General features: G+C 35.1%; 1 protein-coding gene across 3 annotated transcripts in view; it reads left to right on the forward strand.

Moving 5' to 3' along the window:
• Window positions 1-12,986, forward strand: part of LOC138710727 (cytoplasmic dynein 2 intermediate chain 2-like) — a 41,089-nt gene extending 28,103 nt beyond the window's left edge. For all 3 annotated transcript variants that reach the window (XM_069841796.1, XM_069841795.1, XM_069841797.1), the window contains exons 6-10: window positions 1,078-1,297; window positions 4,184-4,383; window positions 7,173-7,324; window positions 8,513-8,721; window positions 12,828-12,986. In XM_069841796.1, coding sequence (XP_069697897.1) covers window positions 1,078-1,297; window positions 4,184-4,383; window positions 7,173-7,324; window positions 8,513-8,721; window positions 12,828-12,906 — 860 coding nt within the window. In that variant the 3' untranslated portion in view covers window positions 12,907-12,986. The remainder of the gene's footprint in view (window positions 1-1,077; window positions 1,298-4,183; window positions 4,384-7,172; window positions 7,325-8,512; window positions 8,722-12,827) is intronic.
• Window positions 12,987-13,188: the final 202 nt, after the last annotated feature.

Consider the following 13,188-nt stretch of genomic DNA (forward strand, 5'->3'; position numbering starts at 1 on the left):
CAGTGTCCAAATGATAGTCCTCTTTGATCAACAGGTGTCGTTCATTCTAAGTGCATATCCACACCATTCTAGGATATCTTTATGAACTTTTGTAATACTGTCTGGTGTACTCAACCTTTCCTCGAATATCTTAATTTTTTATTTTCAAGATTCTATACGTTTATGCAGATCTTTTTCAGTACCGTCATTTCCCATAACTATGGTCCTGGAACACAACTATGATCTACGATACAACCATTCAAAGAACATTGTAGAAGTGACTAGACCATTCGTAGATAGCTGCAGTGACCTGACTTCAAACTACAGTACAGCAAAAAAATAGATAAACGAGGTACTATGTTATGGAGTATAAAATTTGAATGGTTGTATCGTGGACCATAGTTGTGTTCCAGGACCATAGTAATGGGAAATGACGGTACTCCATTTCTATTGTTAAGAGCATATTTTTCCTCTTCTCATTCAATGTCCATGTTTTACATACACAGAGTAAAATTCTTTCTACTGCAAATATGTATAAATATGCTCACCATTAACCAAACAGCCATAATATCACCTTTCCACGCTTGTAACCCGGGTTCGAATTCTGATGGATCCAACTAGAATTTGTGGCATACAAAGATAATGTTTGGTAGTAGCTTTCGCGGGGTACTCTAATTTCCCCTACGGGCACTCCACCATTTCCATTGCTCCATTAATCATCATCATACGGTGTTACATAGTTCGAGAAACTTCGGTGCCACCACTCACTAGATGGTATGCTTGGGTGAATGACGCAAGTTAAGTGTCCGCCATTAGTGGGGGTGGAGGAAAGAAAAAAATTATTTATAGAGTATTTGCTTTTGGTATTCCTACCGATCTTTACATCTATTTAATCATACAATTTAGAAATAGATTTATTACTTTTTTGTGGTTATACCTTTTGTGTGCAATCCAGTAACTAAAGTTTGAATACTATTTAATAAAAATTAGGCCTAAAACTGGCACATATCATTTGCAATGTTAAAAGGGATGAATTGTTGAAACTTATGAAATATTTTTTTTATATTGAAGACTGGCCATGATTTAAATATGTTGCAGGAGAGGTTTTGGTATGGAATCTGCAGAAGGACGACGACTGCCTGATATGTTCCTCTGCCACTGTGCCTGGTGCTCACAGAGAGGCTGTGAGTCAAGTTTCCTGGATTCGTAACCCAGATCCGACACAACAACGTCCTTTACTCGTGTCAGCAGGTCGTGATGGTCGTATTCTCATTTGGCAAGTTGGGACACACTCTGGTACATTTCAGCTTAGTGATGGGTAAGTACCATACATCTATGCTGGTGCCTCAGAAGCAGCAAGATGTATTTTTTTGTTGAGAATTTTATAGAAATGAGTTTTCATTGCTGTATCATCATCATCATCATCCTTCATGCATTAGGAAATTGATTCCTGTAGCAGCTACTGAAATTGGTCCATCCATCTTTTGGCTGGTCTTCCAATATCTCTTCTTCCCCGAGGTTTATATTTCCAAAATTTATATGGTATCCTGTCCTCCTGCATCCTTGAAATGTGAGACATCCATGTATTTCTATATTCTTCTATTTTGTTGTTTAATTCATATATCTCAAGTTCTTCTCTTATTTCTTCGTTTCTTTTATGTTCTATTTTCCTGTAACCTGCTACGCTTCTCAAAAATTTCATCTCATTTGTTTGTAATCTAGAGGCATCTCTCTTTTTCATAACCCATGTTTCGCTTCCATATAGTAAACTGGGCACTGACATCACCTTATAAAATTTTAACAATGTATCTTTTCTAGCTTTTGATTTCAGGGTTCTTCTTATTGTTCCATTTATGTAATTAAATTTTTCTATTTTTTCTTTTTGATCATAGTCTCCTTTATAAGATAAGGTAACACCCAAAAATTTAAATTTATTTACCTGTTCTATGATATTGTTTCCTATTACTATTTTAGATCTTACAGGAGATTTGCCACAAAATGCCATAATTTTAGTCTTATGTACAGATATCTCCATATTATAGTTCTTATTTATTTTCCATAACTCATGTACTGCTCTCTGTAGGTTATTTTCATTATTTGCTGTTACTACCTGATCGTCAGCGAATAGCATCGTCATTATGAAATTATCTTCATTAAAATTCTGTGTATAGTTCTTTATTTTTATTTTCCATTTTCTTAATATTTCGTCCATATATATATTGAATAGAATCGGCGACATACTGCAGCCTTGTCTCAAACCTAAGTTAACTTCCTCTACTCTTATCTGTGTATCACCAGCTATTTGTATTTTAGAATTATTATATATGTTTCTAATCACTTCAACTAGATGCAATGGAATACCTCTATTATATAATATTCTCCATAATTCATTTCTATTTATTCTATCAAACGCCTTAATATAATCAATAAATGTTAAATGCGTTTCTCTATTAAATTCTTTATGCTTTTCTATTATTTGTTGTAATACAAATTTGTTATCTATACAGCTTCTTCCTTTCCGAAAGCCTGCTTGTTCTTCCATTATTATCGCTTCACTTATAGGTTTTAGCCTTTCTGTTATTATTTTGGAGTAAATTTTATACGCTGCATTTAGTAGAGATATTCCTCTATAGTTTTCGCATTTAGATTTGTCTCCTTTTTTGAATATTGGTTGTATAATTGTCATTTTCCATTCTTCAGGTATTTGTCTCTGTATCCAACATTTATTAAAAAATTCCAGAAATCTTATTTTAAAATTTTTGGATGCATATTTAAATAATTCACTGTTCAGTTTATCACTTTCCGTTGCCTTCCTATTTTTTGTATTTCGCAAAGCTATCTCCAATTCCTCTAATTCTATTTCATCTACATTTGTTCCAGATCTGTTATTTATCTCTTCCTTTTCATTAATATTGTCTTTATCTTCTAACGTTAGCAGTTGTTTATAATATTCCAGCCATTGTTGATATTTGATTATTTTAATATTTGCTACATCTCTTTCAGTACAATTCAGATGCCTAATTATTTTATAAGATAGTTCTTGCTTTCCATGTACATCATTTTCTATTTCCGTTATAAAATTATCCCATCTATCTTTATGCATCTTCCGACTTAACCTTTTAACAACTGCTGCTTGTCTTTTATATTCAATTAAGCTGTCATTTATCTGTTGTTGTAAATACTTTAAATATAATCTCTTTTTATTATTTACTTCTGTTTTAAGTTCTTCTGTCCATATCATTGGTCCTTTATTTCTCCTCTTCATTATTTTTTTCTTTCCCAAGGCTTCATGTGCTGCTGTGTTTAATATTAATTTCAATTGTTTCCATTCGTCTTCGATGTCATTCTCTTTTGGTACCTCCTTTGTTTTCTCTTCTAACCGTCTCTGGTATAATTCTTTGATAGATTGTTGTTTTAGTAAATATATTTTATATGCATCCTTTTGTTCAGAATTCTGTTTCCTACTAGGCTTATACCACCTAGTTTTAAAGTTCACTTTTGCCTGCAACAGATAATGATCTGTATTTATTTCATACCCTCTATATACTCTAACGTCCTTGAACAGTTTTGCTGTTTTATGATTAGCTAAGAAATAGTCAATAATTTCATTGCTGTAAATATCTCAAAATGCTGGTTCTAGCTTCGTCTTTAGATCACAAGAATAAACTATAACTTCATCGTATGGTATCATTGTGAGAGACAAATACACCAATGGAAAGAGTTACGAAAAGAGTATTTGTTTCCAAATAATAGTCAACTTTGGTTCAGAAACAAGTATGGTAACCATCACAACATCGAGAATAAAAAGTTATAAAAGGCGTTACTTAATTTTATGAATTATGAATTATCACTTTCCATGCTGAGTAGGGAAAGTTATGTTAGACGATCTTGGTTCATGGTTGTATGAAGCCGGGTTTCATTTCAGCTTTGCTCATATCATTCATCTTCATCTCATTCCATAGACATATTCAGATCTCTTATTCAGGGACAAAGTTCTTTTATGTGCTGTAAGTCTAGGACAGGGATGTCAAGTAATCTAGAGACTTTCCATTTTACAGAATCGCAAGCAGGCACACGCTTAAAAGAGATTCTACATCACTGTTACACTTCATTTAAAGGCTAGAAATGACCGTGCTTGACATACTGGTCTAGGACAAGAAAATTTCTCGAATATAGTAGCACAGTAATTATGTACTTCTTCTAGATTCGTCATCTTGTTGGAACACATCAAACATACTGGTCCAGGCAAGACAGTACCATCACCAGTAGGTGGTGCCGGTGTGGACATGGAGCTGGGTGTCACGTGCTTCAGCTTTAATAAACACGACCTTGCTAGCTTTGTGGTCGGTGTGGATGGTGGTGGTTTGCTAAGCTGTTCCACTGTTGTAGCCAAGCCTGCACCAGGTTTGTACAGTGCTTTATTATTAGCAATGTAATTTCCAGAAACTGTTAAAAATACACACCTAACGCTTACTTCATTAGGAACATCTGTCTTCAAAATTTAGCCATCCATGTAGCTGCGATCAAGCTTTGGTTCGAATCCCACTTGGGATGATTACCTGGTTGGTTTTTCCTTAAGTTTTCTCCAATTGTAAGGTAAATGTGGCAATTCTATGGCTAATGCTCGGCTTTTTCTGGACAAATATCATTTCACTTTTACCAATGTCATCGATGCTAGATGATCTCGCAGTTGATAAAGCATTATTAAATAATCGATTTAAAAAATAAAATGAGAACTAACTCCAGAAAGTGATCTACACCCTGCAGCTAGTATTGAAAAATTATAACTTAGAAATATCAGCAGAGAAAATTAAAACAATGATATTTTGCATAAAGTATCCTATAAGAACAAAAATAATGATAAAAGGAGAAATTTTAAACAAGTTTCCCATTTTAAACTATCTTGGATGCAATATATCTTACCAGAAAGATAATGATGTCAAAAATAAAATATAAAAATGTCGACATATTTGCGAAAGTACCGTATACATAAACATTTGGGAAATGCAACAGTGAAAGATCCCACACTAAAATTCTATAAAACCATTCCAGTTCCTACATTGCTGTATGGCAGTGAAGCATGGGTTCTGACAATAAAAGAAGGAAGAAGTATTCATGCTGTCGAAATAACATTCATAAAAACAAAAAAAGATGCAGAAGAAGTGATCGAATATGAAATGATATAAAATCGGAGCTTAAGATATGCAGTGTTCAAGAAAAATTGAAAGAAAATAAATTGAAGTGGACTATACATATGTATAGAGTAGACAATAGAAAATAACAGACTCCCAGGAATAGCTTGGCAATATCAGGAAACAGGAAGGAGAGACAGAGGGAGATCTATGAAGCAATGGATGCCAGAATAGGCTATTTAGTTTAATCCCTGGAGTGAAGAAGAACAAGAAGAAACTAGAGTACCCTGTCACTTTCAGAACTGCCCCATTTCATTGAAAAATATATTGAACGAGCTGATTTCCAGACAAGTCCAATAACATTTTGTCCTCCACAACAAAATCAATCTCTCTCTCTCTCTCTCTCTCCCCCTCCCTCTCCACTCACCACTTCCCCTCTCCCTCTCTGTTTTTTTTGGTCTTTAACATGCTGGAAAACTCAGACACAGGACACATAGCTTAAAGTCCCTCCCAGAGGACTTGCATTCCGGATTTTTGCGTCCTGAAAAATTTAAGTCCACAAATATTTTGTCCTTTGAAAATTATGTCCATATTATTTAAGCTCCCAATTTTGTTTTCCGCATGTTGTTTTTTTTATTTGGTTATTTAAAGACGCTGTATCAACTACGAGGTTATTTAGCGTTGATGGGATTGGTGATAGCAAGATGGTATTTGGCGAGATGAGGCCGAGGATTCTCCATAGATTACCTGACATTTGCCTTACGGTTGGGGAAAACCTCAGAGAAAGCCCAACCAGGTAATCAGCCCAAGAAGGAATTGAACCCGCGCCCGAACGAAACTCCGTATCACAGGCAAGTTCCTTAGCCGACAGAGCTACACCGGTGGCTTTTTTCCGCCTGTTAATGTGGCCTCAGATTACGTTATGTTTTCTCTGTGAATACATATATTATCTTATGAACTAACAATATCAAATTGAACACTCGCATAAGTAATGAAAGTGTACAATTATCTGATCTTCCTCATTACTCTTGTTCTAAATATCTTGTGATTCAAATACAGGTTTACATTATATTCGCGATGTGTGATTTTTTATCAGTTGTTTAATGACACTGTACAAACTAGCAGGTTGTGCTGTGTCGACGAAATTTATTAGAGTGCGATAGTATTTCGCGAGGTGAGTGAAATGAAGGTGACAATACCAGGAAAATGAGTCTAGGATCCAACACCAAAAGTTACCCAACATTTTCTCTTAATGGGTTGAGGGAAAACTCCGGAAAAAATCTCAATCAAACAACTTGTTCAACCCAGAATTTGAACCTGGGCCCACTCGTTTCATGATCAGACATGCAAACTGTTACTTCATAGTGGTGGATGTATTAATGTTTTCCATAGAAACACATCTCCAGTAATTAATTGATGAACTAGTGGACTTACTCGTGTTAAATATTATTTAACACGAGTAAGTCCACTAGTTCATCAATTAATTATATTCAAGTGTTAAAAGTGGTGTACGCAAGATTCAAGAATGGAACATCTCCAGTGCTAGATTATTTACCGGGTATTGTTATGCAACCATTTTCCCTAAAGAAAAAAATTGTAAGCAGTGATTTCATTTTACTCACAAGTGGTGAATGGATCTGAAAAAGTGGATCAGAAATGAATGTATTAATGTCTCAGTTTTTTAAAAAGAAGAGTGTGTGTAAATATCTGTGTACCAAAATTGTGGATAGAATTTCTGCAGAGACTACCATTTCAGTTTACCTACGTTTCTCCCACTTTCTCCTCCAAGTCTGTGTCTCAAATATGAGGGAAATCTAGAAGGAAACAATTACAAATGATTTTGAGAAACAGATGCATTTAGTTTTCTGCTCGTTCAAGTAAAAAATTTCGAAGAAAGAGGTACAACCTTATATTATATATTCTGGCAAAAGGCTGAACAGACTTAATGAGCACAAAGCGACCTTTCTCTTGTATAAAAAAAAAAAAAAAAAACCTCTGGTAAAATTGTCTAACTTTTTTTTTAGCATACAGATATATAATTAGTATGATTTCAATTTACAGTTCGCTCAGAAGTGCCTCTTAAAGATCCAGTACTGAGTGCCTTTGAAAAACATCAAGGTGCAGTTACTAGTGTCCAGTGTTCTCCACATCATGAAAATATATTCTTGTCATGTGGGAGTGATAATGAAATTCGCATCTACAATATGAAGCAGGTTAGACGTATTTAAATACAGTACATTATAATATATATTATTCTGCAGCGTCTTTCTTCCAGCCTTCTGTTCACCCCCCCCCCCCCCCACCATCCCATCACTTCACCATGTCATATCCAGGAATTCGACGGAATAAATTCACTGTATAGCTGTACGCCAAGCCTTTCTGAGATAGGTTATTCCGAGCCTCTAATTCCTTTTCTCGTAGTTTTTCCCCTCATGTGTTGAGCCTAGTTTGAACTTCTTATCCTAGTAATATGATTTGTAACGTACATGCATTGTTGTTAATATGACGTAGATGCAAACAAATGAATACACACAATTTTACTGATAAAGAAATTTTAATTTCAATCAACAAAAAATGTTGTATTTTGTTTACAATAGATAGCAGCGACTGATGTAACAAAGAGTAATGTCTTGGTTTCATTCAAGCAGTTATTAAAGCTCTTCTTTTATTTTTAAACGTTTCCTCCTACCCCCTCCTCTGAATGACGTCTCTATGACATGACTGCCTTACTGAACTATTGGATTCTTTCTCTTGTTGTTATTTTTTGCATCAAAGTGTGTAGTATTAAGTCCAGGATGATATGTATTATTATAATGTACCGAAGTACATATGATATTTCCATGCAGATATTCTGCGTCATCATACGATGAAAGAGTAATGGAACGGAGAAAAATTCTCTCTGGCGCCGGGATTTGAACCCGGGTTTTCAGCTCTACGTGCTGACGCTTTATCCACTAAGCCACACCGGATTCTACCCCGGCGTCAGAAGAATCGTCTCAGTTTTAAGTTCCAACGTAGTGCAGAGGGCGGCCACCAGAGGGAACCCAAGAGTTGGTACTTAAAACTGAGACGATTCTTCCAACGCCAGGGTAGAATCCGGTGTGGCTTAGTGGATAAAGCGTCAGCACGTAGAGCTGAAAACCCGGGTTCAAATCCCGGCGCCGGAGAGAATTTTTCTCCGTTCCATTACTCTTTCATCCAGGATGATATGTTAAAACCAACACAAAATATAGACTACCTCTAAATACATGTAATCATTTATTGTGGTGTGTCATTTTGCATTAATGGCAACTTACTAAATTCTGATACTGTAATGCAAACAAGTTTCATTACTCTTTATGTAGAGTCTACTTTTGCGAGTCTATTCACAAAAAATTTACTTTACCACAATTTTTTTTCAGACAAGCCCTGTGCAAATGATCTACGTGGAGGCAGGTGTGGTTGGTTTGGAGTGGAGCCTGGCACATCCAAATTTATTTGCAGCCTGGGAGACCGTCAATGGCTGTGTGAATTTCTATAATTTGCGAACAGGAGAAGTCATTTCATCTTTACAGTTCCCTGCATTAGAAAAAACGGCACCTATCACAACTGTATGCTGCAATCCACACAGGTTAACTCCTTTTCCTTTAAAAAACATCACTGCTATATATATAAATATTAGTATCATCTACAGCAAAGGAACAACTGGATAATACCCATGGCAGAGCAATGTCGATAGTCGATGTTACTTGCTGGCCACTAGTCACAGGCCGTACCGAGCCGTGCCAAACAAAACACAATCGAAATGGTGGTAGTAAAATTCGCGACTGTATTCTTAAATAATTCACTGCATTATTCAAGTGCAAGACTTCTAGCTTCTATTGCATTCAAACAATTATAAAATACGATAATTTGGTCCAGGGAGCATCCGTTTTTGATGCAAAGATAATTTGTTTGGCTTGTTTCTTAAATAAAATTACGAAATGGCGTTCCTGTGCTTAACATTTAATAAAAAAAAAAAAAAGAAATATAGCAAAACTGTTTTGTCTCGAGACTCTCATCTAAGTCACGTAATAAGTCACGTAATCTACTTCAATACATTTGCGCAAATATATCTTGTAGCTAACAGTGGTGCTATCTCTCAGTAATGTTCAGAACGAAGGAGGTAGAGAGAGAAAAGAAACAAATTTCTCCCTACAACGACGCCACACACCAACGTCGTGTTCTTATGTTGGCGAGATTGTGTATTTACTTAAATTTGGTGCTAAACGTAACGGCACGGTTCAAAGATACCGTGGGAATTCTCCAGTTTAGCGTCGTTGTTAATTCATTCCACAAAACTGCAATGGTTATTGAAATGATAGATGAATCATTTATACCCACATCACAGCAACAATTCGTTCCAAAAATAAAATCTCGCTACATATAAACATCTTTCTTTTAGGTAATAACTTTGAACAAAATTATGTATTACAAGAATTTCACTACTACATTAAATTAATTTAAAAAAATCGTAAATACGACATTACATTTCTTAATAGGAAAGCTTCAATGCTGTAAAATTAAATACTGTACACATCGAATTGCATGTTTAGGTGGTATGCAATGCTTGTTTACCGATTTTGATGTTGAAAGTAACAGCTGACCTGGTCTTAGATGCACCTACAAAATAAACACTCGGACATATGTCTGGATGCTCGAGTGTATGAATGTTGGTCATCCAGGAGAAATGTATTGACTGATACACTATCTAGCAGAAACTACGATTTATAGAAACAAAGATAGTTGAAGACAATCATAGTTGGAAGTCCACTGTACTCTATATATTCTAATGTAAAACTATCTTATTTTGGCTAATGCTGCTGTTGAAAAGATTTAGTGTAATTAACCTTTCTACTCACTATCTTAATACGGTACAGTTTTTATTCAGGCATTATCATTGCATGATTCACTAATGCGAAATAACCTTAGAAGTTCAAACACATCGACACATATACGAGGGTGCGCGCAGTAGCGTCGTATTTAAGGCATAATGCTGCAAGCCAGAAGGTTGCGGGTTCGATTCTTGATGGGTCATGAATTTTCCCCAATGATCTAATCCTTCCAGTCGCACTGTGACTTGAAATTTACTCAGCCTCTTACAGAAATGAGTATCAAGAATATTTTCTTTGGGATAAAGGCAGCGGACACACTGGACTGACATCCCTACTGGCATTCATGAATAAAAGAGGTAACATAATGTAAACATAGTAGACCTATCCATGCTGTAATACATTTCATTATAATTGATGATTATGATGATTATGGTACTGTTATGAACAAAATCCTTAATGCTGTCATCAGCAGTGTTGAATTCAGACCTTTTCCTCTGGGTGGGGGGGGGGGTTATATTAGACGGAAGGAAGTGAAAATGACAGCAAAAGAAACAATAATTTAGTTATGTCCCGAAAACAATAGAGGCTTTGTAAAATGGAACACGAAAAATGAGTTCAATTAAAGAAATAAAAGCTTTCATTCGTTATGTCTCCTGTTTTGTCATCATACACTGAAATAATTATGTTTACTGTATATGCTATAATTATTTTAGTAAACAAGATTATTATATTTGCTAAACAAAACTAACACTGAAAACTATGCCAATAAACAGAGAGCACATCTAACTTTCTAATTGTAACAATCGAGACTGAACATTCGGACAGTTTAAATTTAAACAATCAAGATCGGCCAGCAGACTGAGCTATGCGAATTGTGTCACCAACCGGCCTTTCCTAAAATCCCTTACATAAAAAAAAAAAACCTTCAAGGAAACAACTACCGTATCTGAAAATCTACTTAACAGAATTTATTTTACTTACTGAAAAGGCATATCAAATTGAAATATAATATGTAGCCTAAGCACTGAATTCATGACTGTGTCATGCACACAATACTTTTATGAAAAATGAGTTACATGTAATAGTTGTTTGTTTTGAAGCATCATGACGTCATGAATGTCGCACAATCTTCCCTGAAAAGTGATTAATAACAAGCATTGCTTTTACTGTTACTAAACAACTTGTTTTTCTCGTCAGTCCACAGGGAGTTTAGGCTAGAGAATAATCGTTTAACTCTAGTATTTGTGCCGGGAGTAGACATAATGAAGTCATCAACTGTTTTAAACGTACCTGCCCAGACTTCGCAGACTTTATATATATATATATATTTTTTTTTATTTCACCATTTCCTTCACTTCGCTACCCTCGGATTGAAGAATATTTTTCAGTCATGATTCTGTGACCTTATCAAAGAAGTTTGGTTCAACAATATTAGCATTTTCACTCCAGTTGAAACTGTCCGAAGAATATTGTCCTAAGTCATGATCCATACCCATTTAACTGTGCATAAACATTATGCACGTGGTCTTGAGGTTTCCCATTTGAGCCTTTTGTTGCTATGTGAACAGATCTATGGTCATTTCGAAATATGTATTATATATCTTTCGCGTGTTAAATATTACAGTACCTGGTTACCTGGTTTCAGCCTGTTATGGGCCATCTTCAGAACTGGTTGGTGCTGGTCTTGGCGCCTTTTGTGTTTGTGTTTCCTGTGGGGGTGTGTTTGTGTAGTATAATGTGGAGTCAAAGAGTGTGTGTGTTCTGAAATTGAGATGTGTGTTGAGAATTTCATTTGTATGTGTTTTTGTGTGTCTATATATTTCGTATCGTTCTAGTGTGTTTAGTTTTTGGCTTTTTGGTTGAATATGTAGAATTTCCATGTTTGTATTTATATCTCTGTAGGTGTGGTTAGCATTTGTGATGTGTTCTGCATATGTGGAGGTGTTTTGTAGTTTTGTTATGGCTGTGATGTGTTCTTTGTAACGTGTTTGAAATGATCATTGGTCATTGTCATTGTCATTGGTGTTCTATTTTACATTACTGTACTTAATTCTTTCACTGAACAGAGTCTTAGCAAACAAATGTTATCAGTAGGCTACTGTGTGTTGTAGAAGTCTAAGATTTTGAAAAACCTCACTAATTAGTCGTTTTATTGCAGCTCGAATAGTAACTTCCTTTCAAAGACAATTTGTATGTTCCAATCAGATTATTCTAAACTGACTTCGCCTTTTCACCATTTAAGCACGTAACAGTAGCAATACTGCAACTCCAGAACACGAAATAACTTTGAAGTTCTCAATTAATACAAATATAAAAACTTCACAGAATCAATAGTAAAAAGGTAAGGTAGCATTTACTTTTAATGTGGGTACCAGTATGTGAACAACAGGTTAAAGGGGACAAACCCTTCAGATTACTTTCTCTCATATCCTGTGCACGTGCATCTGTTCAAAGTTAGAATCTAAAAGAACGAAGTTTGTATGTGACTTGGTTTTAGTTTCAGGAAGAAATTGTTGCTCTAACATGGATTAGAATGATTTGATTATCGTTTTAATAACCATTGCAATTTTGTCAAACAAATTAAGGATGACCATCGAAGTTCCCTTGTAATACATTTATACAGATTCTCAGGATTATGATATAATTGATTGATGAATTCGCTTTTATCATTTCTGCCACCAGCTTGATAGTCAGGGATATGGTAAAATTCAACACATTAATATGCTCTAACTTTTATTTGTTAATGTGCTAGAAATGTGCTTAGAAGAATCCATTTCGGAAATTATTTTCTTAAGAATGAGTAACTCTAGAACTCTAGACCAAAGAAATACTATATATTTTTTTCTTTTTTGCTTAATTACAGTTATCATCTGTTTGCTGTTGGAGACATGTATGGAAGGGTTGTAATCTGGCAGCAACCTACCTACAAGGAAGATCAGTGACAATTTCTTCTTTTTTGCTGTGAAAGTGAAAGATCTGTTAAATGTTAATGAACTATTTTAATAAACTATGGACAACAGTATTTTCAAACGTTTCTTTTTTAACTAAATTACACTATTACTTCTACTGTTTTCCCTCTCCTATCAATGTACATTTCGTGGAAAAAAGAATGGGTCAATTCTTAGTCGTTAGAAATGCTGAGTTCTTCTATGCAGTTCACACATGTAAACGATCTACAGTTAAATGCTTTGAGGTTTGTTCATTGAAAGACGTCCGTCTGCAAT

The sequence above is a fragment of the Periplaneta americana genome, chromosome 12 (assembly GCF_040183065.1).
Source record: "Periplaneta americana isolate PAMFEO1 chromosome 12, P.americana_PAMFEO1_priV1, whole genome shotgun sequence".
In the NCBI taxonomy this organism is placed as follows: Eukaryota; Metazoa; Arthropoda; class Insecta; order Blattodea; family Blattidae; genus Periplaneta; species Periplaneta americana.